At 42.4% G+C, this 16243-nt stretch overlaps 1 protein-coding gene across 2 annotated transcripts in view; it reads right to left on the bottom strand.

Annotated features, from left to right (window-relative positions):
* Positions 1-16243, bottom strand: part of SNX25 (sorting nexin 25) — a 111195-nt gene that overhangs the window by 42115 nt on the left and 52837 nt on the right. For both annotated transcript variants that reach the window (XM_061177637.1, XM_061177635.1), the window contains exon 6: positions 7958-8028. In XM_061177637.1, the coding sequence (XP_061033620.1) occupies positions 7958-8028 (71 nt within the window). The remainder of the gene's footprint in view (positions 1-7957; positions 8029-16243) is intronic.

The raw sequence follows: 16243 nt of genomic DNA, 5'->3' as shown, positions 1-16243 counted from the left end.
GTTCTAATGCTAATTTTACTAGACCCCTTCTCAACTACCTGGGCTGTTCTAATGCTAATTTTACTAGACCCCTTCTCAACTACCTGGGCTGTTCTAATGCTAATTTTACTAGACCCCTTCTCAACTACCTGGGCTGTTCTAACGCTAATTTTACTAGACCCCTTCTCAACTACCTGGGCTGTTCTAATTGTAAATAAAAAGCTAGAGGTGGGCGCTAGAATGCAAACGCGAACAGATCACTGGCTCTACAGTAGCGGTTCTCACACTGTGGTTACTGGAAAAGCAACACCAGCATCTCTGGGGAACCTGTGAGGAATGCAGACTTTCAGGGCCCACTCAGAGCCACAGAATCACAGACTTTGGGGCCCAGAAACCTGCAGCTTAACAAGCCCTCCAGGTGATTCTGACACACACTATAGTTTGAGAACGACTGGTCTCCAGGATTAAGCCCAAACTTCTCAGGACAGCTCACAAGGCCCTTTAGGATCGGCCCCTGTCTTCCCATCAAGGCTTATCTCTCCATTACATCCCAAGCACCTGCAGTGTCTCAGCTGACATAACCCACATACAAACGCACACGTGGCAGCATCCAGCCGCAGCCACCCGACAAGCCCAAAGGGGATGAGAGCCACTCAATCTTTCTGACTCAACGCTGCTACCCTTAAGAGAGCGGCTTTCTTGAGCTCTGGCCCGGGTAGAGCTGACACTCCACACATCTGTGCCACTACTCAATCCTGAACCTGCAACACTCACTGAACTTATCAAATTGTACTGTGATTTTGTTTGTGTATCCGCCTGTCTCCTCACTGGGCTATGATCTCCTGAAGGTCGGGGACAGTTCCATGCACTGCACAGCTGTGCCTCATACATAACGGCACTCGAAAGATGTTTGCTGAGTGACTGAAGACTTACTTCTGGTGGTTAAGATATCCTTCAGAGTCCTTTCTCTACTGACGTGAAGGCTCCTATGAACTCAGGTGGTCTCTCATCTACCCAGGATCAGCGGGGGGCGGGGGGGGAGGTGTTGTGAACAAAGCAGAGAAACTCAAGATAAAATATAAAGGATAAGTAGGAGTTATCTAGGCAGAGCGATACTGAGTGTAGGGCAGCATTCCAAGAAGAAGAAACAGAATGTGCAAAGAATATGAGGCGGGAGGAACTGGGGTGAGCTGAGGAAATAGAAAAGTGAGTGTGGCTGGAGTTCAGGGTGGGCGGGGTGGACTCGCAGGAGATGAGGCTGAAGATAGAGACAGGGCCACAGGAGATGAGGCTGAAGATAGAGACGGGGCCACAGCAAGCAGGACCTTGCAGGTTTCATAGAGACGGGGCCACAGCAAGCAGGACCTTGCAGGTTTCATAGAGACGGGGCCCGAGCAAGCAGGACCTTGCAGGTTTCACATCGAAGGGTTATTATTCTAAGAACAATGCGAAGACAATGAAAGGTAAGCATGGGGGTGGCATGATTAAGATCTGTATTTTTAAAAAATCACTCTGGTTTCAGTATGAAAAATAAATTGAATAGGGGCAGGAGTGGATACAAGGAAACCAATTAGGAAGCTACTGCCTTAGTTTGAGAGAGATGGGTGGTGGAAAATGGTGGTGCAGAGAAAGAGCCGAGTTGAGATATATTTAGGAGGTCAGTCTGTGGGACGACAATGGACTAGATATAGTGCATGATGGAGAAGGAATGAACAAGGAGGACTCCTAGGTTTCTGACTTACTCGGATAGATGGCGATGCCATTCACAGAGACAAGAAACTACAGAAGATGACCAGTTGTGTGGGACCTGATTTGGACATTTTCATTTGGAGGTGTCTTTTGATATCCAAATAAAAATGTTCAGTAAACAGTAGGTAAGTAGAAAAGCAGAGAATAGAGGTTCTGTAGATAGAAATTTAGAAAGTCATCAGCATATAGATAAAGGAAAGACTAACCAGACAAAGAACACAGAGCAGTGCTACCCAAGGAAACTTTGGTGATGAAGGAAATGTTCCACGCTATCCAATACGGTAGCCACACGTGGTTACTGAACGCTTGAAACATAACTGGTGTGACTGAGAAACAAAATTTTACATTTTTATTTACTTTCAGTTAATTTAAATAGCCACATATGCTAATGGTTACTATACTGGACAGCACAGGTATAAAATAATGAGAGTTAGAAACAAATCCTGAGGAACTCCAACATCTAAAAGCTGAATAGAGACGAATAAGCAAGCAGAAAAACAAACAAACAACTAGAATGACAGAGTGTTAGCCAGGGCAGGTGAAAGCTCAGGAAGACAGTAGTCACCAATGTCACATGCTGCCGAACAGTCAAAGATGAAGACGGAAAAATGTTCACTGAAACTAGCTAGTTGGACTTACTAAACTTCCCAAATTCCATCACCAACAAGAAGTTGATGTGATTAGCGGGTAAAATTCAGGCCTCAGTCAATATGTTTGGCCAGAATGAATGATAAAATAAGGTCAGAGGCAAGAAAATTTTGTGAGCAGACTTAAAACTTCTGAGACCAAGTGCTTCAAATTGTTTAATATCTATGAATTTGCTCTAAGAACCTCCTTCTCTAATCATACCTAATTTTCTTGTCCATAGGACAAGGATCTGAGTTAGATGGTCTCAAAACTTTTTTATTTTTATGATTATTTACTTTCCCTAGAATTGTATCAGCAGTTAAACTAGCTGAGGCATTGTAAAGACTTCTAAAATCATTCGATACCTTATTTCTTAAAAAGATCAAAATACCATAAGAAAAAAGCCATCAAGAAAAGAATCAAACTGAAATTTCTACATTGTTAAAGAGAGGAACTTGGTCTTCATTTAAGATAAACTAATCTACTATGAACCTGAAACATGTACAGAGTTTTGTGTGAATTTGCTGGAGTCCGCTGACACTCAGAAGCCTTATTTGAACCTTCCTGTGTATACAAAGTAAAGTGGTCCCCCCGACCCTACTCTATCATCCTGAGAAAAGTCAATGCAGAGTCAGCTGGTTAATTCCTTAAGGTTTCAGAGGAAACACAATCAGGTAATTTCTCCCCACTTGTTATACGGCATTTTTTCCTCTGAATCCTCAAAATATTTTCACAATTGCATACCATTTCTTAATCATCAACAATTATAGTTGAAAAAGACCTGCCTGAAACATATTTATATGTAGCAACAAAATTATATTTTAGCCTATATATACTATTTTCATAAATAAATTTCCCATCTGTAGTTTGAATCCTAAGTATTCTTAGTATCTTCCATCTGGTCATTCTTTCTTTTAAACTTCTTCAGTTTCCCACTCACAAAGAGGACATGGAAATAAGGAGAAACAACATTGGAAACGAAATTGCTTACAACCTCACACACAGCCTGGCAGCATCATTACACGGTCACTCTGAGCACAGCCCGATTTTCCAGGTTTAAGGAAACAGTGCAGACAGGTGCAGCTGGTGACGAGAGGTTAACACACAGACTGAGGCTTTTCCCGGATTCTCCGCCCGATGATATTTTCACTAGATCGCACTATCCTCAAAAAACAACAAAATGATTCTATTTGAGGGGAGCCTTTTAATGGTAAAAAATCAAAGTTTCCGTAGTGCCTTTTACAGGGAGGAAAAAACACACACACAAAAAAACATTTGTCTGGAAATAAATTACAGATTATTTTGAGGAAGAATGAGATAAAGTAACTTTTTATGTGACAGCTGTAAGTCAAAACTCAAAGGTCACAGAGAAATAAGAACTGTTTCCAATAATAATATGTTACTGGACATTTTATTAAAAGAAAAAGGACAATGGGGAATGTTCAATTTGACCTTCCTTTTTATTAAAAAAAAATACCTGCACTTAAATTATAACAACCTAATTCTTTAAAATTGAAACCACCTACACATGAACTTCAAGAGTGGGACAGCAGATGGTATTATTTATGAGGGAAGTCACTTCAGACTCTTAACACATTATTCTCCCCTAACAATGGGCTGCGCAAAGATACACAGAAATAGGAGACGATTAACTATTACCTCTATGTTGTCACTTCCAAGCACTTCTCCTCAGGGTTGCTCTCTCCCCACAGCGTGAATCCCAGCTTAGAAACGCCGGATGGGCACTTCTCCACCCTCCTGTCGTCCCAGGTCCACAACGCCAGGACCGGTGAGCTCTCTCACCCCTGACCCAGACCCCTACACAGCCCCTGGCTCTTTGAGTGTCTTCACTGAGAAACCCTTTATGATCACCAAGAGCAGGCAACCTAAAGACTGAGGAAACTGAGGCCTAGGGAAGTGAAGGACATGCCCAGGCTTCACTGGGAAGCTGCCAAGAGAACCAAGGCCTCCTAAACTGCAGCTCCCGCACTTTTTCTTCTGCCCCCAAACCTCATCTCACCAACCTGAAGCAGCAGGACCTCACAGGAACAGCAGCAGACTAAGAGTTGGGACCTCAGACGTAAGCTCTGGACAGCCATGTCCCCATCTGTAAAGGCAGCAGGCGGGACCAGCGCCATAATGTCCCACCATCTGATCCCTCCCCACATCCAATTAGTTACCAACTGGGCTGTCTTTCCTTTATAAACTTCCTTATCAATCCCTTCCTTTTCACCACCATTATCTACACCCTAGATTGCTATACTTCATTCCTGGACACTGTGTCACCCTCTGTCTTTTATTTTAGCCACTCTAGTGGGTGTGAAGTGGTATCTCCTATTAGGTTTGATTTGCATTTTCCTAATGTCTAATGATGTAGGGCATGTTTTCATGTGCTCATTAGCCATTTGTATATCTTCTCTGGAGAAGTGCCTATGCAAATCCTTTGCCTATTATCCAATTGGGTTGTCTTTTGATTACTGAGTTGTATGAGTTCTTTATATATTCTGGATACAAGCGCTGTATCATATACATGATTTGCAAATACCTTCTCCTATTCTGAGGGTTGTCTTTTTACTTTCTTGTGGAAGACACAAGTTTTTAACTTTAGATAAAATCCAATTTACCTTTTTTTGGTCACTTATACTTCCCCTCATTCTTATACAGACCCACACAGTTTGCTAGAATACTGATTCCATGGAACCTGTCTTTGTTCTGGACATGAAGACACACGGTAGCTGAAATCGCCTATATGATTTTAGCTGCCCAACTTTTTTCTGAGATTTTACTTCTTAATCTAAACCCTATTATAGACTTAAAAGAGACTAATTTAGGAAAAGCTAACTACTGGTAACAGAATTAACCCAAAAGAAGAGTAATGTAGCAAATCTTAATGTGGTTATAGAGCTTACTGAAAATAAATGCTTCTAGCATTTTCACGAAAGAAGAACTACAATGTTATCTTTTTTTTTTTAAATAAATTTATTTATTTATTTATTTTTGGCTGCGTTGGGTCTTCGTTGCTGTGCACGGACTTTCTCTAGTTGCGGCGAGCAGGGACTACTCTTCATTGTTGTGCGCAGGCTTGTCATTGTAGTGGCTTCTCTTGTTGCAGCCCACGGGCTCTAGGTGCATGGGCTTCAGTGGTTGTGGCACATGGGCTCAGTAGTTGTGGCGCACGGGCTTAGTTGTTCCGTGGCATGTGGGATCTTCCCGGACCAGGGCTCGAACCCATGTCCCCTGCATTGGCAGGTGGATTCTTAACCACTGCCCCACCAGGGAAGTCCCTACAATGCTATCTTGAACTTACCAGTTATAATGTTTCGGGTTGAATTGTGTCCCCCCAAAAGATACGTTTAAGTCCTAAACCCTGGTACCTGTGAATGTGACCTTACCTGGAAACAGGTCTTTGCAGATGTCCTGCCAAAGATGTACTGCTTGACTCTCATCTAAGAGCCAAGAAGCGAGACCTGAAACATATTCTTCCATCACTGCCCTCAAAAGAAACCAACCCTGCCAACACCTGGATCTCAGACTTTGAGACTCCAGAACTACAAGAAAATGTTTCTGTTATTTAAACCACTCACTCTGTGGCACTCTGTTACACAGCCTTAGTAAACTAACACAATAACGCAAGATAAGAAAGGTGTCTCTGACTAAACTCACGCAACAGGGAAGAGCACTGAGAAAAGCCAGACAATGGTGGCAACAAGAAATCCCTCTCTAGTATTCTCCTTAAAATGTCTGTCAAACTGTCTGAAAATAAGCTATCTTCTCTGCAGGAACAATGAGGAATAGGAGAGGAGCAGAGCCTGTACTCTTGGAGGAATTAATCAGATCACATCTCCTCTGCTCAAAAGCCTCCAAAGACTTCCTCATTCAGAGGAAAAGCTGAAGCCCCTATAGTGTAAGTAATGCCCTTCAGGACAGGGTCTCCTGCCACCTCTGATCTCCGGCTTTCTCTCCCCCCACCCACCCCTCAAGCAAGTCTGCATGCTTCTGCCTCAGACTTTTGCACCTGTCCTTCCCCAGACCCCCTCGGGCCCCTAGGGCTTTGCTCACAGGTCCCCACCTGGGCAAGGTCTCCCCAGGTCACCCTATCCAAGTGCAAAATCCTCCCCTTCCGGCTGAGCCAGCCTTCCTTATCACCCCCACCTCGCCACAGTTCAACAAGAAGGGAGAACCTGTTTTTCCCCAAGGCACGTCTCGCTGTCTGAAATGCTGTGCATTTTATTTGTTGATTGTCCGACTGCCTCCCAGCCTAGTTCAGGGACTCAGTGAATGCAGAGATTTCGCCATGTCCACTGCTGAATCATAATCACATACTCAGCGTTCAATAAACATTTTTAAATGAATGCATTTGCGCAATCTTCCTCACTGGGCTGAGATTAAGAATAAGTGCCTCTTCAGAGTCTATATCCTCTTTTGTTTGTTTTTTTTTAAAAACTTGGCTCCTACCTTCTGTCAGAGACTCAGAAAGACAAGTAAAAGTCCCCAAGCACCCCTTTGCCTCTGTGTGCTGATAAGAAACCTGGGCACAGGTTAGAGTCTCTGGCCCAAGTCTTCTTGTCCTTTCGGGACCCTCCACTCCCAGACAGGAACTTGAGGGGGCCTGGAGATTTCCATGGGAAGTCCAGCCTACAAGGTAGTAGTGTTGGTGCCTGTCAGCTGGGAATCCTGACCTTCTCTGCCCTCCACAGAGTAACACGTCCTGCAACTTCATAAATGAAGTTTATGAAGGGCAAACTGTAGGGAGGTGGGAGCCAACTTCAGACCTTGATTATTCCTCAGCATCAAAGCCTGGATAACCATCTCTTTATTTGAAGAGAAATAAACAGGAAAAAATTATAGAACATGTATACGTATATTTTTAAATCTACAAGAGTACAGGAGGAAAGATGTTCACAATACAAACGTTTAACTAAAGGAGGGACTTTACTGGTGGTCCAGTGGTTAAGAATCCGCCTTCCAATGCAAGGGACGCGGGTTCAATCCCTGGTCGGGGAACTAAGATCCCACATGCTGCGGGGCAACTAAGCCCACGTGCTCTGGAGCCCACGCACCACAAGTAGAGAGAAGCCCGCGTGCCGCAACAAAAGACCCCGCATGCTGCAAATAAGGCCCAACTCAGCCAAATAAATAAATAAATATTTTTAAAAAAAATAATAAATAAAAATATAAAGGAAAAGGTTAAGTAAATTATGAAACACCAACTCACGAAAGTCATTTAAATTGCTATCAAGATTATGTTCCAATATAGAAGTATCAATGAATATTAAGATTAAATTTTAATGAGAAAAAATTATGAAACCATGTTTACTTTAAAAACAGAACAGAAGCAATATGTACCCACTGACTTTAATTTTCTAAAAATTATGACTACAGATGAATGAAGTTTATAAGGGAACACAGAACTAGAAACAAAGATTTTTATTAGGATGAAATTACACTTACTTTCTCTTATGTTGTTACACCATTATTTAAACAAATCTGAAATATTTAAATGTATGCTCATACTTGTCAAAGCTCTGACAGGAGAGAGAAGGCTGGAGACAGACCTAAGACCTTTAGGATGTGTACGTGAAGAAAACAAACTGGTTCTTACCCTTGTGCCTCTTCAGCTGGGGGAAGCTGCTAATTGTAGTTGCTTGGATTATTTCCACTACAATTTGATACCTGAGTTTTAAAAAGAGAAAACAAGAAAAGATTGAATAGGAAAAAAGTACTATTTTCAGAGATACGTTTAGAGTGTATTTGTACTAATCAACTATAATACTGTGAATCCTGCCCAAGTATCATTAAAACCATCCAACATGGATGACGTCGTTGGTCCGGGCGCTGGGCCATGTGCTACTCATTTCTGAGACCGGAATGTAAGAGTTGTGAACGCACTTCCCCCACTCCATTCCCTGTACAGACGCATTCCCACCTGGCCCCCCACTGAAGAGGGAAACCTTGAGGTTATGATCAGCTCCTCCCTCTCCTTCACCCCCCACCTCTGCTCTCCTCCCCGCTACCAGTAACCAGAGCCTATTGATTCTACCTCCTAGACCTGCACTGCCCAATAAAGTGGCCACGAGCCACATGGGCTACTTAAATTAAATCACAATTTTAGTTCCTCAGTTGCACCAGCCACATTTCAAGTGCTCAACCACCTCATGGACCTCATGGACCACAGTGGACAGTGCAAATAGAACATTTCCATCACTGCAGAAAGTTCCACTGGATGGTGCTGTCCTACACACTTCTCAAAGCTGTCCTCTCCCCTCCAGTCCCACTGTCACCATCTTTGTGATTTCCTGCATTACTCCTCACTTAGAAGAGCATTCCAGACCAACAGATTCAAAGCATCTGCAGTGGGACTCTGGTGTCAACAGTGTCTAAGCTCCCCAGGTCATTCTAATGCACAGAGAGAGTTGACAGCCACTGGAGCAGAACACCAGGTAGATGTACGTGTGACTGAGGTCACCTCTGTGTGAGGAAAAAGAAAAGCTTATATTTTTAGTGCCAAGTACAACCCTAGAATTGTGGCTATTTTGAGCATATTCAAGTCAGGTGAGTTCTGAACCCAAGCTCTTAAGTGCTATTTAATTATTATTAAGTATTGCCCTAATCAAACTTATCTATCCTGAGTGTTTCTTAGCCCTTAATTATGTTGACTGATTAAGAATCTGCCTATAATAAAGCTATTTAACATTAACTCTTTATCTGAACACAAACTTTGCAGCATTCTAAGATCTAATGCTACATTTGGTTGGCTTTTAGAACACAAGATATGTTCTTTTGCTTTGCAACTAAAACCCAGATGACAGACGTGAATTCATCTGTCACAGCTATTCACGGCCACCTCACAAATTCACATCTTTTTATTTCTTCACTTGTGTAGTAAGAATACCGATGCCCGCTCTCACCACCTCAGAGAACAGGCTGTCAGGAGCACTGCCGGCAGTCACCTGGAGACTGTGGCAGACTGCTGGTTGCCAACACCCTTCCTCTCTTTTTTCCCCACTAACTGGAACACATTTATTGGGGAAAGCAATGCACCCAGCTCAAAACGCTAACCTCCTCCCTAGCAGTTAGGGACAGCCATCTGATACAGTTCTAGCCTGCGAGATATGAGCAGAACTTGCCGGGAGGGGATTCCAGGAAGGTTTTTTAAAGGGGCACACTCCATGGAAAAGCCCTTTCAGTCTTCTGTCCTTGTCCTTCCTCAATTTTCCTCCATGGAACAAGGATGCAGCTGGATGAAGGCACAGCAGCCATGAGGATGAAAGCCACGTGGCGACGGGAGAAGACAGGAGGAGTTCAGGTGTCCAGTGACATCACTGAGCCATGACAACAGCCCCAGCCTGTCCAACTCAGGACATCTTGTTATTGAGGAGAATAAATCCCTAACTTGTTTAAGTAACTGTGCGTCGATACGTCTCATGGCCAAATGCCGTCTGACTGAGAGACAGCTCTCTGAAGTCTCCATCCATAGAGAAGTTATCTCCAGGCTGAATACACACTCAGGCGATGTTCTCCAAAAGGAGGCCTTGCTAGGACATTAATGATCAATTAAGTTGTCTGATGGAACTGCCTTCATTCCTCCATTAATGGTAAAACACAAAAGTAGCTTTTCACGTGATTTTTCCTGCCAGTTATGAACAGATGAGGAAACAGCTTATAAGAAGCATACGCAAACCTGGAATCATCAAAGTCAAACACTCCTTAACCAAGTCTTTAATTTAACCTTGGACTTAGGTTCTATAAGCAGAAAGCACTGACTTTTCACTCAACTCCAACACATGTCACCCAACTCCAAACATATGCTTGTTGCAGAAACGTCTACGAAGAAAAGCATGAGAATAGTCTATGTGGTCAATACGCTTTCATTAAACAAACACTTTTTAAATCAGTTCCTAGTTTCTAGACACACTGAAATGAACAACAGCAATACGGTATCTGCTTTCAGAAAGCTCTGGGGATATATCAGACTAAGGGGAAAACGCTCAGCCTATAATATTTGAAAGACTACATAAAAATAGATTTTAATGACACACTGATTCTAAAATGCAAAATGGCATGTACACTTATGATTGCAGATACGTAAATATGTGGGTATATGAACCAGGGCTACAACGCAAAACAGAGATAAAAATGAAGGGCATCCGTATTAAAATGGTAGAATTATAAGTCATCTTAAAACTGTTCCCAAACTGCTTATCTATCTTAGCCAGTTCAAACAGACTTACCTTCTTTCCTGCACAGGAAGCTTTCCTTACCTCTCCATTTCTGCACCAGCCTCATCATCCTTCTATCCTTTAGGCTTGCAATCTCATCATGTTAGATATCTGCCCTCCCATAAATATGAATCTCAAAGTCCTTTGAATCTTTAAATAAGTTCCTCTCCTCCTCTTCCTCTTGTCACCACCCTATTTCAGGCCTCCTCGCCCGTGGGTCAGCTGCATTAGCTAAACGGTCTGTCTCCTTGATGTCAAGCTTTCTATCTCCCACCCAACCCACTTCGAGCGCCCCTGTCAAAACACCTTCCTCAAAGACCACTCTCAGCTCCTCGTCCCCCGCTCAACCCCTCCAGGGACCTCCCCAGAGGAGGAAGCCTCCACTCCAGCCTCCCGCTCCCCTGCACCTTGGCACTGGCCCCCTCACCCAACCCCCATATAAGCCTGGACTGAAGCCACGACCGTTTCCACACTGCTCTCCCCAGACTGCAGTCACTTTCCAGGCTTTCGCTCATGCTGTTTCCTTCTGAAAACAATCTCCCTTCTTGTCCACCTAATTAGATCTTACATATGCTATTTCTTCCCTCAAGTCATTCCCAATTCCTCTAATTCACATTAATATTTCTCCTCGCTGAAACCCTAAATTACTTCTGCTCTATAACAGTACCCATTTATCTACTATTTTATACTGTTATTTTAAAAAGTCACATTTCCACAAAGAGTGTTGTGAACGAAGAAAACGGTGTGTCCAGTGTGTTCAGGGCCTCGCCGTTCTTTTTAAAATGGTCACACGTCTGAGCCTAAGACAAAATTGTGGCTTTGTCTATACAAAAAGATATGGTACCTTTTTTTTCTCTCCAACTAGATCATGAGCCTCTTGAAGATAGGGATTGAGTCTTGGATTCTCCAACCGAACCTAGCTTGGCAGTAAATATTAATGAGTGCTAGGGACAGAATGTTTGTGTCCCCTGAAAAATTCATACGTGAAGCCTAATGCCCAGTGTGATGGTATTTGGAGGTGGGACCTTTGAAAGGTCATTAAGTCTCGAGGGTGGTACGTGCCCTTACAAAAGAGACCCCCCGCCAGAGAGCTCTCTCCACCGCGTGAGGCCAGAGCAAGAAGACTGCTGTCTATAAACCAGGAAGCGGGCCCTCACCAGAAACCCAATTTGCCTACCAGCACCTTGATCTTGGACTCCCCAGCCTCCAGAACTAGGAGAAATAACTGTTTGTTGTTTGAGCCTCCCATTCTATGGTATATTTGTGATAGCAGTCCAAACTGACTTATTAATGAGCTACATTAATAAGTGTTAACATCTGTAACACTTAACAGGCACACATAACATTCTGAACAATTTGTTCTTTCGATATTCTTAGTGATTTACACTCTGGAACAAACAAGTCATCAATGGTACTGAAGAAAATACACGCCATCTGAGTAAGAGGTAAATGTTCAAACAAATCTGTAAAATTATAAAGTAATACCACCTAACAGAGTCCTTTCATCAGGTATCAGGTACCTGATTAGATAATTTATAGTATCTCATTTAATCCTCACAAGGTGCTGTAATTAACCCCACATTACAGAGGAAGAGATTAGAGTTCAGGTGTATGAAGAAATCTATACAAGGTCTCACCACTTTTAAGTATGAGAGCCAAAATTACAACCCAGGGCTTGATTCTGAAGCTCACGTTCTTAACCATTTTCTGGCTGCCCTAAAATTCAATATAGGTTAGTGTTTATCTTGTCTAAGGCCCTTCAAAGCACATCAGCATGGCCAAGGCCAGACCATCTTTCCAGCCGTACTGCCTTCCATATCCCTCTTGGATACATCCCATTTTCCGGCCAAACCAGACCATGTGCAACACCCCAAACACAACGCAGCTCCTTCCTGCCTCCCAGCCTTTGCTCCCCTTCTTCTCCCTCTCACACACAGCCTCCCCGCTCACCTGCTCAAATCCTGTTCACTCCCAAACACTCAGGCCTCGTAGATTCCTCTCGGCTACAGGATGAAAGATTTGCTCCTACCCACTTCTTCAGCTGTTCACACTCTACTTCTGGCCTACCTTGCTTCATATTTAGCTATTTACACCCACAGGGGTCTCCTACACTGAACAAGGAACACCTTGATGGTGGGGAAAGAATCCAAAGATCCACAAGTAATTCATCTTCACAAATACCAGGCCCTCCTCACACAGTGCTTTGCGCACAGGAGGCGTCTGAAGATGATTACTGAATCTGTAGAATTCACTTTCACTTGATACCAAAAGGCAAAGTAGGAAATGAGAGACTTTCTCATTCTCAACAAAACCATGCAACACATACATCCAAATGCTGGCCATCCTTGATGGCACAGGCTTCTTAGTCATCTGGGGCGTATTTGGCGGCACCCGGCGCTCACCTGGCCTTCCTCCTCCAGAGGCGGACATGGCCTAGCTGGTGCCAAGTGCGGTTCAACCATCAGGAAGACTAATATTTGTCAACATGCTCTTGATCAGAAAAGCAGAGACTGTTCGTACGTTTTTCCAAAATGACGTTGTAAACTCAAGTTTTAGGAGGAAGCAGCGAACCAAGAATTCAGCTCTTTTCGAATTCTGGCAAGATCCTACCCAGAGCACCCCTTGTGTCTGGATAACGAAAACGTCACACAAAGCTAGCTGCCAAATGTCCCTCTGAGTTGCCACCTCACCTCTCTTTAGTTTTATACACTTCGCTAAATTAACAGACTTGGAACAAGACTGTTTTTATGAACTCTTCCCACCAATGTTAATCTCGCCTGAATGCTACACAGTCCTTCAAAGTAATCACCTTAGAAATCAACACCTTCTACTGTCAAATGTTCAGAACAGCTTTGGGATGCTATTAGAACTGATTTCAAAGTTATTTAGAAGCCAAACCAAAAAAATTAGTCTCGTCATCTCATCAGGCACACCTTTTAAGTGTTACTTTAGAGCTGTCTTGGGTGTGCACATGCTGGAATGTCTTAGGGGAGTCAAAGACTGGACAAACCCTAGTCTAAGTGTACCATATGGTAAATGGTTTAAAATACCGTTTTATATCAAAATTAGCAAGGATCTATTATGGAATAGAATACCATATACACACAAATGTTCAAGAAAAAATCAGAAATTTAAAAATAATGTTTCAGAGTTGCCACAGGCTACTTTGTACTAGGCTAGGGATAATGTTTTCATTAAAGAGACTTCAATTAAAATGTTTAAGAAATGAAGCCATGGTGACTTCTGCTAGCTAAGCTGGAGCTGCTTCCCACATCCACAGCACTACTGACAAGGTCTGCTGGGTTATTTAGGGAGTGGATCAGAGTAGCTCAGAATGTGAGCTCTGGAACCAGATGGCCTGTGTTCAAATGCTGCTTTCGACACTTACTGTGTCACCCTGGGAAAATTATTCAAGCTTTTTAAAACTGAAGAGTCCTCATCTGCAAAAAGTGGAATAACAGCATTTTTCCTCATAGGGTTGCTATGAAGATTACATGAGAGAACACCTTTAAAATGTCTGGAACAGCACCTGCCCTCAGTGAGAGTTTAATGACCGTTAACAATTATTGTTCCTTAACACTGCTGCTGACTCTTCAGATATGTGCTATTTAGGGAGATGGTATGTGTGTGTTTGTAAATTATATATAAAAGCCATTTTAAGTAACCTTACTTTTTTTCCAGACTATAATAGTGTCTCAGCCTGATCAATCGAAGACCACCAGGGTCAGTGTAGTCCAACAGCCTCAGGTTTACTGACCCACTACCATGAGCAAGAGGACCCAGGGGACATCTCCCCAGACAAAGAAAAAGATAAAGTTACTACTGGATTCTGGGGAAGGGTGGGGTGTGGATGAAATTTAAATGAAGCAGCACTGTGACAGGCTCAAAGCGGGGCTTGTAAAGGGGTCAATTTCAGATGGATATAAGGTCCCACTGCCTTGGAAACTACAAAGTTAAGAAAAATGTGGGATGCTGAGTCCAGAAACCCCTTATCTGCAGCTCTGCATCTGGATTAAAATGAGACTGCTTCTCTGTGTCAAAGTGACTGAAAAGTCCTCCAGGCAAGAAGAGGATGTGTCATTCCTACTGATATAATTTCACACAGCAAAATTTCTGATAGAATTTAGAGAGCAATGCTTCTCAGTGAATAAGAAAGCAGTAGTCACTAGGCGAGGTGAATCATTATGACATTTTACAGCCACTGAATATATTTGGAAGAAATACTGTTTCCTGTTAACTTGGTAGCTGGTTTTAGTGTCTGTTATCCCAGGCTGATAAACAGACAGGCAGATTTTACTTTCTCAGTCCGAGCCAATTTTTACTTTCTCTAAAGTAACATATGCTCTTCCAAGAAAATGGGAAAATACACAAAGCACAACATTCAAAGTTAACTACTATTAACATTTGGTATATCTTTATAACCTTTTTTCTATGCAAACACAATTTTTTTTGTTTTATAAGATGGGATTTATGTTAATAAATACTGGCTTAGAGCCTTTTTAATTTATAAATGTAGAGTTACTATCTTCCAATATTATTAAATATTCTGATGCATCCTCATTGTTACATGGCAATCCATTGTATAGATGAGCCAAAACCTTTTAAACCAAACCCTTATTGTTAGACATTTTAATTATTTAGAGCTTTTCTCTATTTTAAATAAAATTACAAGAAACATTCTTGGAAAAATCTTTCCATGTAATCATGGTTATTTTCTTAAGATAAATTCTTATGAATAATGAATGTATCAAAAAGTGCACACTTTGTATCACAAAAGTGTATCACAAAATGCACATTTTGTGACCTTTGTTCAGATTATAAAAACTGTAACAGAAAGGCCATAATTTCTACTCCTACCAGCAGGACATGAAGTTGTCTATCTTCCTATACTCTTGATAACACTAGGTGTCAAATTTTTAATCTTCACCAATATTATGAACAAAGAAAAGTATATCATTTCAGCTTTTATGTCTGAGTACTACTGAGGATAACAACAAGGTCCTGAGCTATCTTGTCAGGAGGCATATTTAATGGTATTCAGGAAGTGGCCGGAGCTGTGACACAAGCAGGGGAAACATTTTCAGTTAGGGCTCGGAGGAGTAAGGGGCTCTTTCCACTAAAGGGGCTTTTAAACCTGTTTTCCACTTTTCTAGTGTGCAGAAGGCAACCGATTTCACAGAGAGTCTAAGGCACGTTTCCCAGCCTTTTTCCATTCGTGGCACACACAGCAAGTGACAACATCTGATCAGGACACTGGGGTGACCAGCCATCCCAGGCCCTACCCAGCCACGTCGTGGGCTGAAGAGACCGGTCATCTCTGAACACCCACGCACTGTACTTGAGTTACACCAGCTAGAAAGTTCTGCACCAGAGCAGCCTGAGGAATCCCGAGTGTAAGCAAACACACACACACACACACACACACACATACACGATTCATGTTATATATACAGAAAATAATCTGGTAATTATATACACCAAGTATTCACAGTTTTTATCTGTCTGCAATAAGTGATTTCTATTTTCTTAATCTTGTTTATATCTTTTAATCTTCCTAAAATAACTACCATATATTCATTTTCTAGTTCCCAGAGCCTACAGAAATTACATGTTACAGAAGCGGCCAAAGCTTTGTCACCACAGGCCAGCTGGTGCCCTTTAGTTAACCT

Source organism: Eubalaena glacialis, chromosome 20 (assembly GCF_028564815.1).
Source record: "Eubalaena glacialis isolate mEubGla1 chromosome 20, mEubGla1.1.hap2.+ XY, whole genome shotgun sequence".
NCBI lineage: Eukaryota > Metazoa > Chordata > Mammalia > Artiodactyla > Balaenidae > Eubalaena > Eubalaena glacialis.
This window is presented reverse-complemented; position numbering and strand designations above follow the sequence as displayed.